The following is a 13,080-nucleotide window of genomic DNA, read 5'->3' as shown; positions in this document are numbered from 1 at the left end:
AAGCTGGGCAGGCTTGATCTCGTCGATCTCAGTCGCTCGAGTTCCGGCGGGAACTGCAACTAAGTAGACGTCGAGGGCTGGATGGTGCCTGCTGCTGCAGGGTGGTCACTCCTTGACCACAAGGGAGATTCTTCGGGCTTCCACGTTGAGATGGAGGGCGAAGGGTCCAGAATATCGTTTCAAATGTTTCTTCCAGGAAATCTGATGTGCATTGGCACTGCTCCCACTCTTATTCGAATCTGGGGGGCGTGATTACCTGCTAGGTCCCCTCCTATGGGTGGGACCCAGGAAGTGGGTGGATACACCCCCTTCCTTTGATCCAGGCCGCCCTGGCACGAGGGCTGGAGTGCCCCAGAACCGGTTTGGCCGGATTATGCAAGGGGCAGCCTTGTGCGCCCCAGGCAGTGTCTGGTTTCTTTCAAACCTCCCTGCTACAATACACTATCTCCTGTCTGGAGGGCGGTGACACCCTCCTGTGACAGGAAACCCTTTGTCCAGGACCCCCTTGACTGGGTTTCGGTCAGCTCCAGGGGTCCAGACATTTGTCTGTGGCAGAGGCATCCATTTTGTGGATCTTAAGGCCTTTGGAGAAATCAACCGCATTAAAGTGAAGTAACATGTCTTACCCCTCTAGAGGGGTGGAATGCCATCCCCATCGCCAGAACTGGCGAGGGGATGGTATTCCAAAGCGTATGACACCTTACACGACATGTTTTGATAAAGCCAAACCAGAGTTGCTAAATAACCGCGAGGATTATAAGGCACTTAATAGTATATGGTATGGCATTATCCTGAAACAGCTTAGGGATTTGTTCCCGACGGCTGCAGACAGGCTCAGCTCATGCTAGAGCTCCATCTCACATAAAAACCATGCACCCAGCCTCCAGGATTGGTGAGGCCTGTCTATAGGAGTGGCTCACAGGTTTACATGTGTCCAGATATAGGTTTAGACATAGGTATACTATATCTAAGCAAGGGGTGTGTACACCACCTTACCCCAGCTGAGTGATCAGCCAGTTGTGTCAATTTAAGAACCAGCCAGGGGTGGCAAAAGATATGCTGCAGCCCCTGGTAGGCCTTAGTGGCTCCTGTGCCCTGTGCACCTATAGTGCATTCTACAGGGGCTGACAAGGAGTCCATTTCCAATTGGTATGTACCTAGGGTACATGGAATCCATTTTACAGAGAGAGCAGATGGCCTGGGGCCCTGATTAGCAGGGAACCAGGTCAACTAAGTCAAAAAACCAGCTAAACACAGGCAAAAAATCTGGGGTAACCATAGTCAGGTAGCCACCTTCCTACATAACCCCCCCCCAAACGAAAGGAGATAAGGCTATCCTTGGCCAGGTAAGCCTATATTGCCTGAGTGGCCATATAAGGAAGTACCTGCACTAGCATGGGTACCCCCTGTCTCATGGTCCACTAAGCAGTCCCTCACCCTTTGGGTATTAGAGGGTCTCCACCATAGGGAATCACTACCTTGGGTGTGTTTATGCAAAGTTAAAGGCTGGTTTGGATATGGAGTATTGAAGTGAGGCTCTACTAATTTAGGGCTTAGCTTCCTCCAATTATCTTCCACCATGTGTGCCTTTCTTTCTTTAACTGAGTTGCACTGTGCTCTCAGGGTCAACCTCTGGCTACCTAAAGCTGGAGGCTGGGTCCCTCTGTTTGGCTTGCTGGAGGGACAGTTCAGGTTTGGGCCCTTTGGGTCCCAGGTTTGGCTGTGCCCAACAGAATCCATCTGGGGGAGGTCCCTAACTGTTTTTAAGGGGGCTCCCTCAGGAGTTTTTAAAGTTTTCACCTTACTAGGGCTACTAGTTTTGGTGCACCTAATCTTTTGATGGGGGTGCTTTATTTGACAGGGGGCCCTCTGGGTCTCACTGTCCTTCTTGTCCTCTGCAGCCCTGGGCTGGCTAAGGCAAGGGAGAGAGAGGCAGGTTACCTGCTCCAGACTGGGTCCCACCTGAGAAGGGTCCACTGACATCAGAGGTTCTGTCAGGCTAGGCCCAACCACCTCTGGGGCAGTTCCTTCATCAGGGGTAAGATCAGTTCCCTGAGGAGGCTGATCCTGTCCTAAAGTCTGGTGAGGGGGAGATTTCTCTTCCTCCTCCATGCTCTCAGTTTGTGTGGAGTTATCCATCATTTCAGGTTTCACAACACACGTGTCAGTTTGAGTTTGGGCTGTGGCCATCACAGCCCCACCAACCTTTTCAGGAGGAGACTCAGTTTGGGTTTCTGCTGTTATCATAACAGCTTTGCTATTCTGTTCAGGAAGAGCTTTTGCTAAAGATGGGGCAGGGAGTATCTCTGCCCTACCAACCTTTTCAGGAAGGACATCTTGAATTGGGGCTGTAGCCATTACAGCCCCACTAACCTTTCCATTGGAATTTACCATTCTAGAATGGATTTCCTGTTCAACCCCAGCCCAGGCTGAGATTTCTAAATCATTACCCAGTAGACAGTCTACAGGCAAGTTTGGTGACACTGCCACTCTCTTTGGGCCAGTGACACCTCCCCAGCTGAGACTTACTACTGCCATGGGATGATTTGTTTGGATGCCATCAATGTTTATTACCTGGTATGTGGCACCAGGTAAAAGTTGCTTAGAGGGGACTATGCCATCAGCCACCATGGTGATGCTAGCCCCTGTGTCTCTAAAAGCTTCAACTCTTAAACCATTGATGATGGGTTCTTGTCTATACTTGCTCAAAGTATTTGGGCAAGCAGAGAAGTTGGCAAACCCCATGCCAGCCTCATAAACAAGATCATTGGGTGATGGGGACCTGGATAGGCCAGGGTCCACCTGATTTCCAAAAGTAAACCCACCCAGATTCCTGGGTGTGCTCCCACTTCCTGGGGGATTACTGCTGACAGTAACAGGAGGTGTTGAAGCTGGCTTTGGAGGTATATTTTCTTTATTGTTATTCTTGGGACAACAGCTGTCTGTTTTGTAATGCCCCACCTGTTTACAGGGATAACAATAGGGCTTTTTCTCAGTTGAAGAAGTGTCTTGGGACCCACCCCCATCCTTGGAGTTTTGGGGCCCTGGGGAAGTCTTTTCTTTATTTTTATCCCCCCCCTTATCTTGAGGCTTGGTAGACTCCTTCTTCTGGTTACTGTCCTGATTCTTAGGCCTAATCCTGGTTCTGACCCATTTGTCTGCCTTCTTTCCCAATTCTTGGGGAGAGGTCAGATCAGAGTCTACCAGGTGCTGGTGTAAGAGCTGGTTCTGACAATTACTTAGGATCTGCTCCCTCATAATCAAATTATACAATCCTGTAAAGTCATGTACTTTGCTGCCATGTAGCCAACCCTCCAGAGCCTTAGTAGCACAATCTACAAAATCAGTCCAGTCCTGAGTCTGTGTCTTCTGGGTATCTCTGAACTTCAACCTGTACTGTTCAGTGGTTAAGCCAAACCCATCTATCAGAACACTCTTCAGGACTTTGTAATTGTTTGCATCCTCATGTCTGACAGTGAGGAGCTTATCTCTCCCTTTCTCTGAAAAGGAGTACCATAAGATTGCTGCCCACTGTTCCTCAGGAACCTGCTGTACCATGCAGGCTCTCTCAAGAGCAGTCATCCATTTGTGGATGTCATCCCCTTCTTTGAAGGGGGGCACAATCTTTGTCAGGTTTCTACTATCATAGGACCTGGGTTTCTCTTTAGGAATATTGCTGCCACCAGTGGCATCTAAGCCACACAATTTCTGCTCTCTTGCCAAGGCAAGTTTAGCTTGAGCTAAGGTAAGCTTAGCTTGACTCAGGGCTACCTCCTCTCTCTCTATCTGGAGTCTGACAGCCCTCATTCTAGCCCTATGCTCAGCTTTTTGAGAAGCACTCATGCCTCTCTCTGATTCTCTGGAGGCACTAGAAAGATGAGAGTCCCCTGAGGGAGATCTCACTCTTCTGTTGCCTGGGAGAATCATATGTTGGGTTCTGGGGAGGTGCTGGCCCTCTCCATTCCCCAGTAGGTCCAAGTTGGCCTGGCTAAGCCTACCAACTGGAACCTGGCTACCCTGATCCTGTACTTCTAAGTCCTCAACTTCTGAGTCCTCATCCAAGTCATCATCATCCTCCTCTTCAGGGGGATCAACTGCAGGGGGGTTCCCTTCAGTTCCTGTATCTAGGGAAGCTGCTTTTGCCCTCTCTAAGTCATCCTGTTCTAGGAGTCCTATCAGGATTAGGCAGGTGGGGCTTCTGCCCCTTTTTAACCCTCTTGCTTTGCACAAGACAATCAAGTCTCTGCGGGTTAGTTTGTCATATCCAGAAGTTGCCTGGGTAGGGTCAACTGTCACAGGACTAGACCCTGAGGCCTTTCCTGTGTCGGACATGGTTACTAGTGAGGTGTAAGTGGTGCACTTACCTACACTAAGTGTTTTCCTCCTGGACCTTGCTAGTGAGTTGTAGTCAGGGGTGTGCTACTCCCTTCAACCTACAACTACTAAGTTCAGTAGAACTTAATATGCTAAGCTTTTGATTTTATATGTACCTAGAGGTACTTGATGTGATCTTTCAATTTGATATAAAGATTGCAATGGTAAAACAACAGCAAGCTCAAATCCGCACCGCTGCTCACCAATGTGAGAAGTTGGCCTGGTAGGGGATGTTTCCAATTCTGGAACCACCTACTACCTGACCAAACAATCCCCTTATGGTGTCTGGTTGTAAGTCAACCTTATTAGACAAGCTATCCTAGTGGTAGCATGGACTAAGCAGCCTAAAGGCTTAACTTAAGAGGTCGTGTTAAGCGAGCTGTTTTACCACATACAATCCTGTAATACCAAATGAAAGGACACCACACAAGTATATATTATAAAAATATATGTGTTTATTACTAAAAACAATCCCCAGTATTCTTTATGAATAAAGGGGCACAAGCGTTAAATCAAAAGCACTGTTTAAACATACAAAGTTGCACAATTATGGATGAGGGCAGGGGGCCACTCAAACCATATACTAAACAAGTGGTATAAGAGAGGCCACTCGAACAGTGGTTAGGCCTAGGGCCTAGGGAATCGCTGGGAGCAGTCAGGACAAGCAATGCTGAAGTCGGGAATGGCCCTCGGGATTCGGGAGATGTGCGGAAAGCGCACGCATGCACCAATGTTAACCAATGGTGCGTAAAAGTCAAATAGTTAAAGTTTAAGGACACTTCCGCTGAACCTAGAGGAACAAAACTTAACACACAGACCCTAGAGGTGTGCACCAGTGTGGGAACACCGGCGGAGCAAAGTTACCTCACCCACAGGAAGTGGGTGCACAGGGTCGAAGTGGCGTCGGGTTTTGACACGCAGGCTCTTGGTGCTTGAAGCTGAAAGGGCTGCAGGCAGGGTGAAGACGAAGTGTCCGGTGGAGTCCAAGGGTGGACTCAAGTTGTAGAGTACCTGAAAGCAGAGGGGACAGAGTCTGGGTCACTCAGCAGTGACCAGGGTGGAACCAGGACGGAACCAGGCAATGTCGGGCGCAATCAGGTGGTCGTCGAGGCGCTTCTCTTCGCTGTCACGTGGGCTCTGGGGCATCTGCGACGTCCAGGAGCAGGTCACGATCTGTCCCACGCAGGCTCTCACCGTCGGTGCAGTCGGCTTCCGGTTTGGAGCAAACAAGCCTTGGTAAGAGCAATCCACGCGGGATTGGAAGATGGCGTCTCACTCGGACCAGGAAGGTCAGAGTCGGGGCTCCCTTTCAGGGGAGCTGGTGTGGATCTGGAGCAACCAGAATCACGAGTCTTCTTTTGTAGTTCGTCGGCACAGGGACCACAAGCCAGCTGGCAAGTGACCGGGCCAACGCGTTGAGCCAAATCGTGCCAAAGGGCCCCACGCAGCACTCGTCGAGTGTGGAGGGCTGAACTTCGGCTCAGGAGTAGCTCAGGGTGGGGGCTTCTCAAACCCCGGTGTACAGCTTCGAGGGTCACTCGTGGGCTGCACGGTCAGCGTCTCGTGGTCACTTCAAGATGGCGTGCCCCACGCTTCCGGTCGCCTCCACGGGTCTCAGCTTTGCAGGGACTGTGGATCGGGCTGTTAGAAGCTGGGCAGGCTTGATCTCGTCGATCTCAGTCGCTCGAGTTCCGGCGGGAACTGCAACTAAGTAGACGTCGAGGGCTGGATGGTGCCTGCTGCTGCAGGGTGGTCACTCCTTGACCACAAGGGAGATTCTTCGGGCTTCCACGTTGAGATGGAGGGCGAAGGGTCCAGAATATCGTTTCAAATGTTTCTTCCAGGAAATCTGATGTGCATTGGCACTGCTCCCACTCTTATTCGAATCTGGGGGGCGTGATTACCTGCTAGGTCCCCTCCTATGGGTGGGACCCAGGAAGTGGGTGGATACACCCCCTTCCTTTGATCCAGGCCGCCCTGGCACGAGGGCTGGAGTGCCCCAGAACCGGTTTGGCCGGATTATGCAAGGGGCAGCCTTGTGCGCCCCAGGCAGTGTCTGGTTTCTTTCAAACCTCCCTGCTACAATACACTATCTCCTGTCTGGAGGGCGGTGACACCCTCCTGTGACAGGAAACCCTTTGTCCAGGACCCCCTTGACTGGGTTTCGGTCAGCTCCAGGGGTCCAGACATTTGTCTGTGGCAGAGGCATCCATTTTGTGGATCTTAAGGCCTTTGGAGAAATCAACCGCATTAAAGTGAAGTAACATGTCTTACCCCTCTAGAGGGGTGGAATGCCATCCCCATCGCCAGAACTGGCGAGGGGATGGTATTCCAAAGCGTATGACACCTTACACGACATGTTTTGATAAAGCCAAACCAGAGTTGCTAAATAACCGCGAGGATTATAAGGCACTTAATAGTATATGGTATGGCATTATCCTGAAACAGCTTAGGGATTTGTTCCCGACGGCTGCAGACAGGCTCAGCTCATGCTAGAGCTCCATCTCACATAAAAACCATGCACCCAGCCTCCAGGATTGGTGAGGCCTGTCTATAGGAGTGGCTCACAGGTTTACATGTGTCCAGATATAGGTTTAGACATAGGTATACTATATCTAAGCAAGGGGTGTGTACACCACCTTACCCCAGCTGAGTGATCAGCCAGTTGTGTCAATTTAAGAACCAGCCAGGGGTGGCAAAAGATATGCTGCAGCCCCTGGTAGGCCTTAGTGGCTCCTGTGCCCTGTGCACCTATAGTGCATTCTACAGGGGCTGACAAGGAGTCCATTTCCAATTGGTATGTACCTAGGGTACATGGAATCCATTTTACAGAGAGAGCAGATGGCCTGGGGCCCTGATTAGCAGGGAACCAGGTCAACTAAGTCAAAAAACCAGCTAAACACAGGCAAAAAATCTGGGGTAACCATAGTCAGGTAGCCACCTTCCTACAGATACACTTGGAGAGATCCACTCATAATCCACTCTTGGCGGAGATGCTGACAGTGTATGCGTTTATAAAGTACACTGGACGTTTGTTAACATGTGCACAGTATTTAAAAGTTGCCTGCGGCTGTATCAACTATTTCTAAAGTCAAGGTTTTAAATGTAAAATGCTAAATTCTGCAGTGGTATGTACAGTGGTATTACTTCCTCAAAACACCATAGAGTGTCTTATTTTCTGCACCCTATACAACATGTGCTTTCGCTATTGATCAGCAGCGCCGGCGTGGTAGCAGATCTGCAGATTTTTTTGGCGCCTGTTACTTACCTGCAATATTTTTCAAAGAATGTCACGCGGCTAAAAATAATTGTAAAACATCTGGTTCTCTTATGCCACATCATTCACTATTTGTAGAGCTAACATGTGTGAAATGTACAGCCTTTCTGTGTTTTGCATTTTTTTGTAGCAATCATGTAATTTCAGGCCGGTTTTATAGAACACATCTTAAAAGTGCATGTGACAGATTAAACGCGAGGGTAATTACATTTTTTGTATTTTTAATATGGATAGCTACTAGTACCAAATTTAGGAATCCACATTGGAAGAAAAACATAGCTGGAGTGTGTGGAGTATTTTTTCTTTAATCAATTGCTTTGGTGGCCCCTTTGTGTAACCAGGCTGGAAAATGGACGAGGCCTGACAGAAGAGTATCCGTGTACACTCGCAAGACTGGAGGAAACTAAAGAATGGGTCCACTGAAAGCAGGAGCACAAAATTACTAATAGAGAAGAGATAATGCATAGGGAGTCGTAGGCATTCATGGGAAAAATCCATTTTGTTACCAGGTGGTGGAAAAAAGGACTGGGCTAATTGTTCTAATCTTGTAACAGTTAGGACTGAAGCGGCATATGCCTTTCAATTCATTTCCCTGGTAATTGTTAAAAAGCATTTGCAATGCAATAGGTCTCGCATTTGCGAGAGTTTAAGCTACTAGCATTGCAAATGGCAATACCTTTTGTCTTAAAAAAAACCAAAACATAAATAAAAGACATTATAATTTACAATGCAAATAGCTGAAACTCGCATAAATGCGAGACCTATTGCACTGCAAATGCTTGTTAGTATTATCTACTTAAGCCTCTGTAAGTCTCTGGGGATCAACTGGACTCTGTGCACACTATTCCTTACTTTGGTATAGTATATATTAAGCCAGCTTTCTACAATGGGTGGTAGGGTAGTCACGGTGCGCCCATGCCTTAAAAAGTATCATGTAAATTACCTATTTTACTGATTTCCATATTTGAACTGTGCCCAGGGTAAACTTCGTTTACCACAAACCGGGCCACCACATGCCATTACAACGCGGTCGTTACAACAACCGCATTGTTACAAAGTATGTCATTTTTCTGCAATTCAGAACAAAGACTTCCTCTAGGGCTCAGAAGGTGTTGGATTTAAAATCCAACACCTTCCCTACTGTTGCACAGACTGGAGTTGGAATAGTAAATTATACTATGCCAACATCCCGCGCCCCACCCCCCCAGAGCAAGTCGTTGCTCCGACTTGCGGAGTAATGGCATGGGTTGTTACAAAGCAGTTGTTGTAATGGCCGCGTTGTAATGGCATGCGGTAAAAAAACAAGAGGGGTAACATGGCGAATTTGTGCCCCAGCATTAAGATTGCTTCCTTTGTTGAGCAGTCAGACAAGGTGGACCAGAACCAGCAAGGCCGTGGAATGCAATCACGTATTTGCCAACTTTCTTTTACCAAAAAGAGGTAAGGCTTGCCTGGTATTAAGAGTTGTAATTGTCTTACTTATGTCATAGGAGTTGGCATCATATGGCCTTTTATTTGGCAATCACAGGAAATGGCTTCACAAACTCGCATGAAACTGCAGAAAGATAGCTAGAGAATACAGCTAACGATAAAGTGAGACAGCTCTTAAGCATAATGTTCCTACTGAATAAATGGGTGACTGTCCAATTAGTTCAACTAAATGGAACAAAGACTACAACTGCCAGAATGTAATGACTATGTAGATAAAGGTCCCAACGAACAATGTATCCCTTCCTAAGTATTGACAAGAAAAATCTATCTACAGCAAAATATTATGGACATGCTTTACCAGACTAGCATGGCATTTAAGTGGGTTAGGGTACCTCTGAATTTCGCATGTGTCTTGAACTCGATGACAAGCCGACCGTCCTCCCGGATGTAGATCCTTATTATCTGGAGCCTGGCCGAAAGCACACTGTCTGTTTGAATGCCTGCAAGTTAAACAGATAAAGGAACTGTTAGTATGATACACAATGTTCACGCTAATCTCTCCTGGGTGAGCAGATTTAGCCACTAAAGGCCTATGAACTGATGTCATAAACCCACCTTTCATCAACGTCTGAAAAAGAATCATATGGGATGTGCCAAACAGACCAAAATTGAATCACCTCATATGTGAACATTCTGGTTTATATCAATCTTATTGTTTCACAGAGTAACCACATTGGCTTAAGTAAAAACATATTGGATGTGCTTTTGTGTGTACTGTTCTGGCTGAGACAAGTGTAATTAGTTTGCATGCACTTTAATGGTTGGTGTACAATAACATTGGGTTGAGGAATCAATTTATTTGTCAATATAAAGGTAATACTGGAACACCGATGAAGCACATGGGTTTACATGAGAAAAAACAGTTCAAGGTGAGCATTTATAAAAACAACATATCAGTCTCCAATCTCCATTACTGAGCTTTTCATACATCAGTAAGCTTTGCTCTACGTTCTTTCAGCCCCACTTACCCACGACTTCTTGTGGGGCCGGCCTGACTATCCCAATTTTACTCTGGTCTTCAGGTTGGTCATAGGACGGACGTACCCGTCCGCCCGTACTCGGTCTGGTCTCCATGGGCAAGAGACGCACTCGTCCTGCCCCCTCTTGCCTTTATCTTTGGCCGCGCAATTACTCGTTCTCACTTTGTACCCGCACACTCCTAGTTGGAATTACCGGGTTGGAATTATCACCAGTACAGCTGTGAGTTTGGACAGCACTGTACTTTCTTCTTTTATATTCACCTAGGTCTTCGGTTTAGACAGTATCGTGTAGTTTATGACATTGCCTTTTGTCCTCGTCTCCTTCCCCAGAATCTGTGCTTTTGTCGCTTTTCAGGTAATTCATTCCCCTTTTCACTTAACGTGCTTTTTTCCCTTTTCACTATGGAAGACTAACCCGTTGTCATATTTTTCCGGTCTCTCGCCTATCCGCTCATTCTAAACTCTCTCTTTTCCTGTTTTAAGAAGGTGTTGCATACGTGTGTTTGAGCGGCTTGGGCATGGTGGTTTGGTGAAATGTATGATTTAATAACATTTCCTATGTCTAATTTGTGTTGGCAACTTTTTTTTAGTTCTCAAGCGGCTTGGGCAGGTTGGTTTTGTGAAGGGTATGCTTTAATATCATTACCTTTTGGGACTCATATAGGTAATCTTGTGCAGTTTTCCCTATTCATACATTCTGTTGCTTTTATCCAACGCCCCCAATCTTTGTGTTTTTTAATATTTGTTTAAACTTTGTCACTATAATGTCACTTCAGTCACGCACTATTAAGTCCACAGGTGTCGTTGTACATATCATGCTCTTACTATAGAGTGTGATTATTATTGCCGGATTACGTTTTTTTAGTTTCTGCGACATATAATTCTTTATGCACTCGCACCGCCTTTGGTTTCTATCCTATGTGATGTAAAGTCACTATTTATGTCCTTTCCACATTTCTATTAGGGTTTCCACCCACAGACAGGTGGTTCACCGCACAGATGTCACTTCATTTGTCCTTTTGATTTTTGGCTTATTTAAACATTACTACTTATATACTTATTGTGTTATCCCCAGCCCTGAAGAGTCAAGGGTGAATACCTAAGTGACGAAACACTTGTCAGCTGGTTTTTCCTATGATGCTAGTATCTGAAGAAATTTCGCTAAATACAAACAGAAAAAGAGTATCAACTGGTGTCGACCTTTTGTGATTATTTTGCCTACAATACGACTGGAGTGGACTGACACTCTTGTACTTATTGTGTGCCCAGGAGTTTGTTTAATTTACACGGTGTGGGCCTTTGCCTTCACTTTCAGGGGTTGTTTGGGTTCCCCTTGACCTGGTTAGCACCCTATCCATTTCAGACTTTCTCACCCTACCGCTTATTGCTTGGAGTGTCCTTTTTCCCTATTCACTTAAACCCTACGCAGAATTATTATAACATTTCGGTTTATGTTCATAATATATGAGTTTATATGGGTTTATATAAGCAGCATGCTCCTGTGTCTATTTAGTGCATTGGTATATGCACCATAAATAATACTTGTGTGCATTCAACGCAATGGTATACTTGCTCACTGTCCTGGTTGTGTGCAAACTCGATTGGTTTGCCAAGTTAATGAATTGGTTCATATGGATAGTATTGTGGTTTTCATGCATACTCTACTACTATCCATGCATAGCACACTGGTACATATGTGTAACGGATTGGCTGAGATGCATAATATATTGGTTTGCTCTTAAAATGTACTGGTATTGGCTCACTCTTGCAATGTACTGGGCTGTGCACATAATACATTGTTTGAAATGTGAAACCGATTTGCTTGAAAGCATTACATGCTGGTTTGCGTTCATAATATACTGACAGAAATGCATTGTTTGCTCAGTTCAGATACATAATGTGTTGGTTCACTCTAGCAGTATACTGCCTTCTATGTGTAACATAGGAGTTGTAATGTACAACCAATTGCTCCAAAAAGCGTTACATGCTGGTTTGCACGCATGATTTACAGGTTCAAATGCAAAACCTGCTGGTCAGCATGAATACCACACTGATTCGCTTGCATGATGCACTGGCTGACATATATAATTCTAGGGTTAATGTACATAATATATGGCTTCATTGTTGTAACATACTGGCTTATTTGTGTAATATATTGGTTTTAATGCACAACCCACCTGTTTGAAAGCCACACATGTGGATTTGAATGCATGATCTACTGATTTTCTTGCATAATCTGCTAGTTTGCAAGTCTACCACACATTTCCATCCATGAAGTAATCATGAGCATGCAAATTGTGAAGCTCCAATGAATAATACATTGGTTTCCAAGTGTAATATGCGTATCTTTTTAAATGTATACACTCTCTTTTAAATGTCACTTCCTGATTTGTGTGCACAATATACAGGTACACCTTTTTTGTATACCCACTGTATACTATTTGTTTTCCCCAATCACATTGGTTAATGAAAAGCAAACATCCTAGTTTGAAAGGGTTTTAAACCGAAGCCTGTGCTTCTCGCACTGGTCTGCTCGCACAACACATGCAAAAACAAAGGATTTCCTCATTTTTCGGAGGACACGCCCCAAAGCAAACAGTGCAACAACCAACTGATTGTGTAAAAGTGCATTTAGCATTAGCATAATCTGTACTACAGAGGAGGTGCATAAGCATCTATGGCCCCTTCTGGAATAACAAAGTTCCCCAGGGATTCAAGAAGTAGGTGCACATGTCTGTTGTCCTAGTAGGTCGTTTGCTATAATATGGTCCCAGGTGAACCTTAAATAGTTTATTTTTTCGAAAACTAAAGTAATAATCAATATTTTTAAACGATTGTGTCACTTAGTCTGTAAGCACCTGTTCTTGGCATGTAGAACTGTAAATTCACATGCTTTGCATACTCCTGCCATCTGGTGTTGGGTACAGATCTTTGCAAGTTGTTTTTCATCGAAGAAGT

The 13,080-nt window shown here is 45.8% G+C and overlaps 1 protein-coding gene across 1 annotated transcript in view; it reads right to left on the bottom strand.

Moving 5' to 3' along the window:
- The window catches only part of FRAS1 (Fraser extracellular matrix complex subunit 1), a 1,313,599-nt gene that overhangs the window by 406,536 nt on the left and 893,983 nt on the right, over nt 1-13,080 (bottom strand). The window contains exon 21 of the mRNA XM_078676362.1: nt 9,475-9,582. Coding sequence (XP_078532488.1) covers nt 9,475-9,582 — 108 coding nt within the window. The remainder of the gene's footprint in view (nt 1-9,474; nt 9,583-13,080) is intronic.

Source organism: Lissotriton helveticus, chromosome 2_1 (assembly GCF_964261635.1).
Source record: "Lissotriton helveticus chromosome 2_1, aLisHel1.1, whole genome shotgun sequence".
NCBI lineage: Eukaryota > Metazoa > Chordata > Amphibia > Caudata > Salamandridae > Lissotriton > Lissotriton helveticus.
The sequence above is the reverse complement of the archived record's forward strand: the minus strand, read 5'-3'. Positions and strand labels throughout refer to the sequence as shown.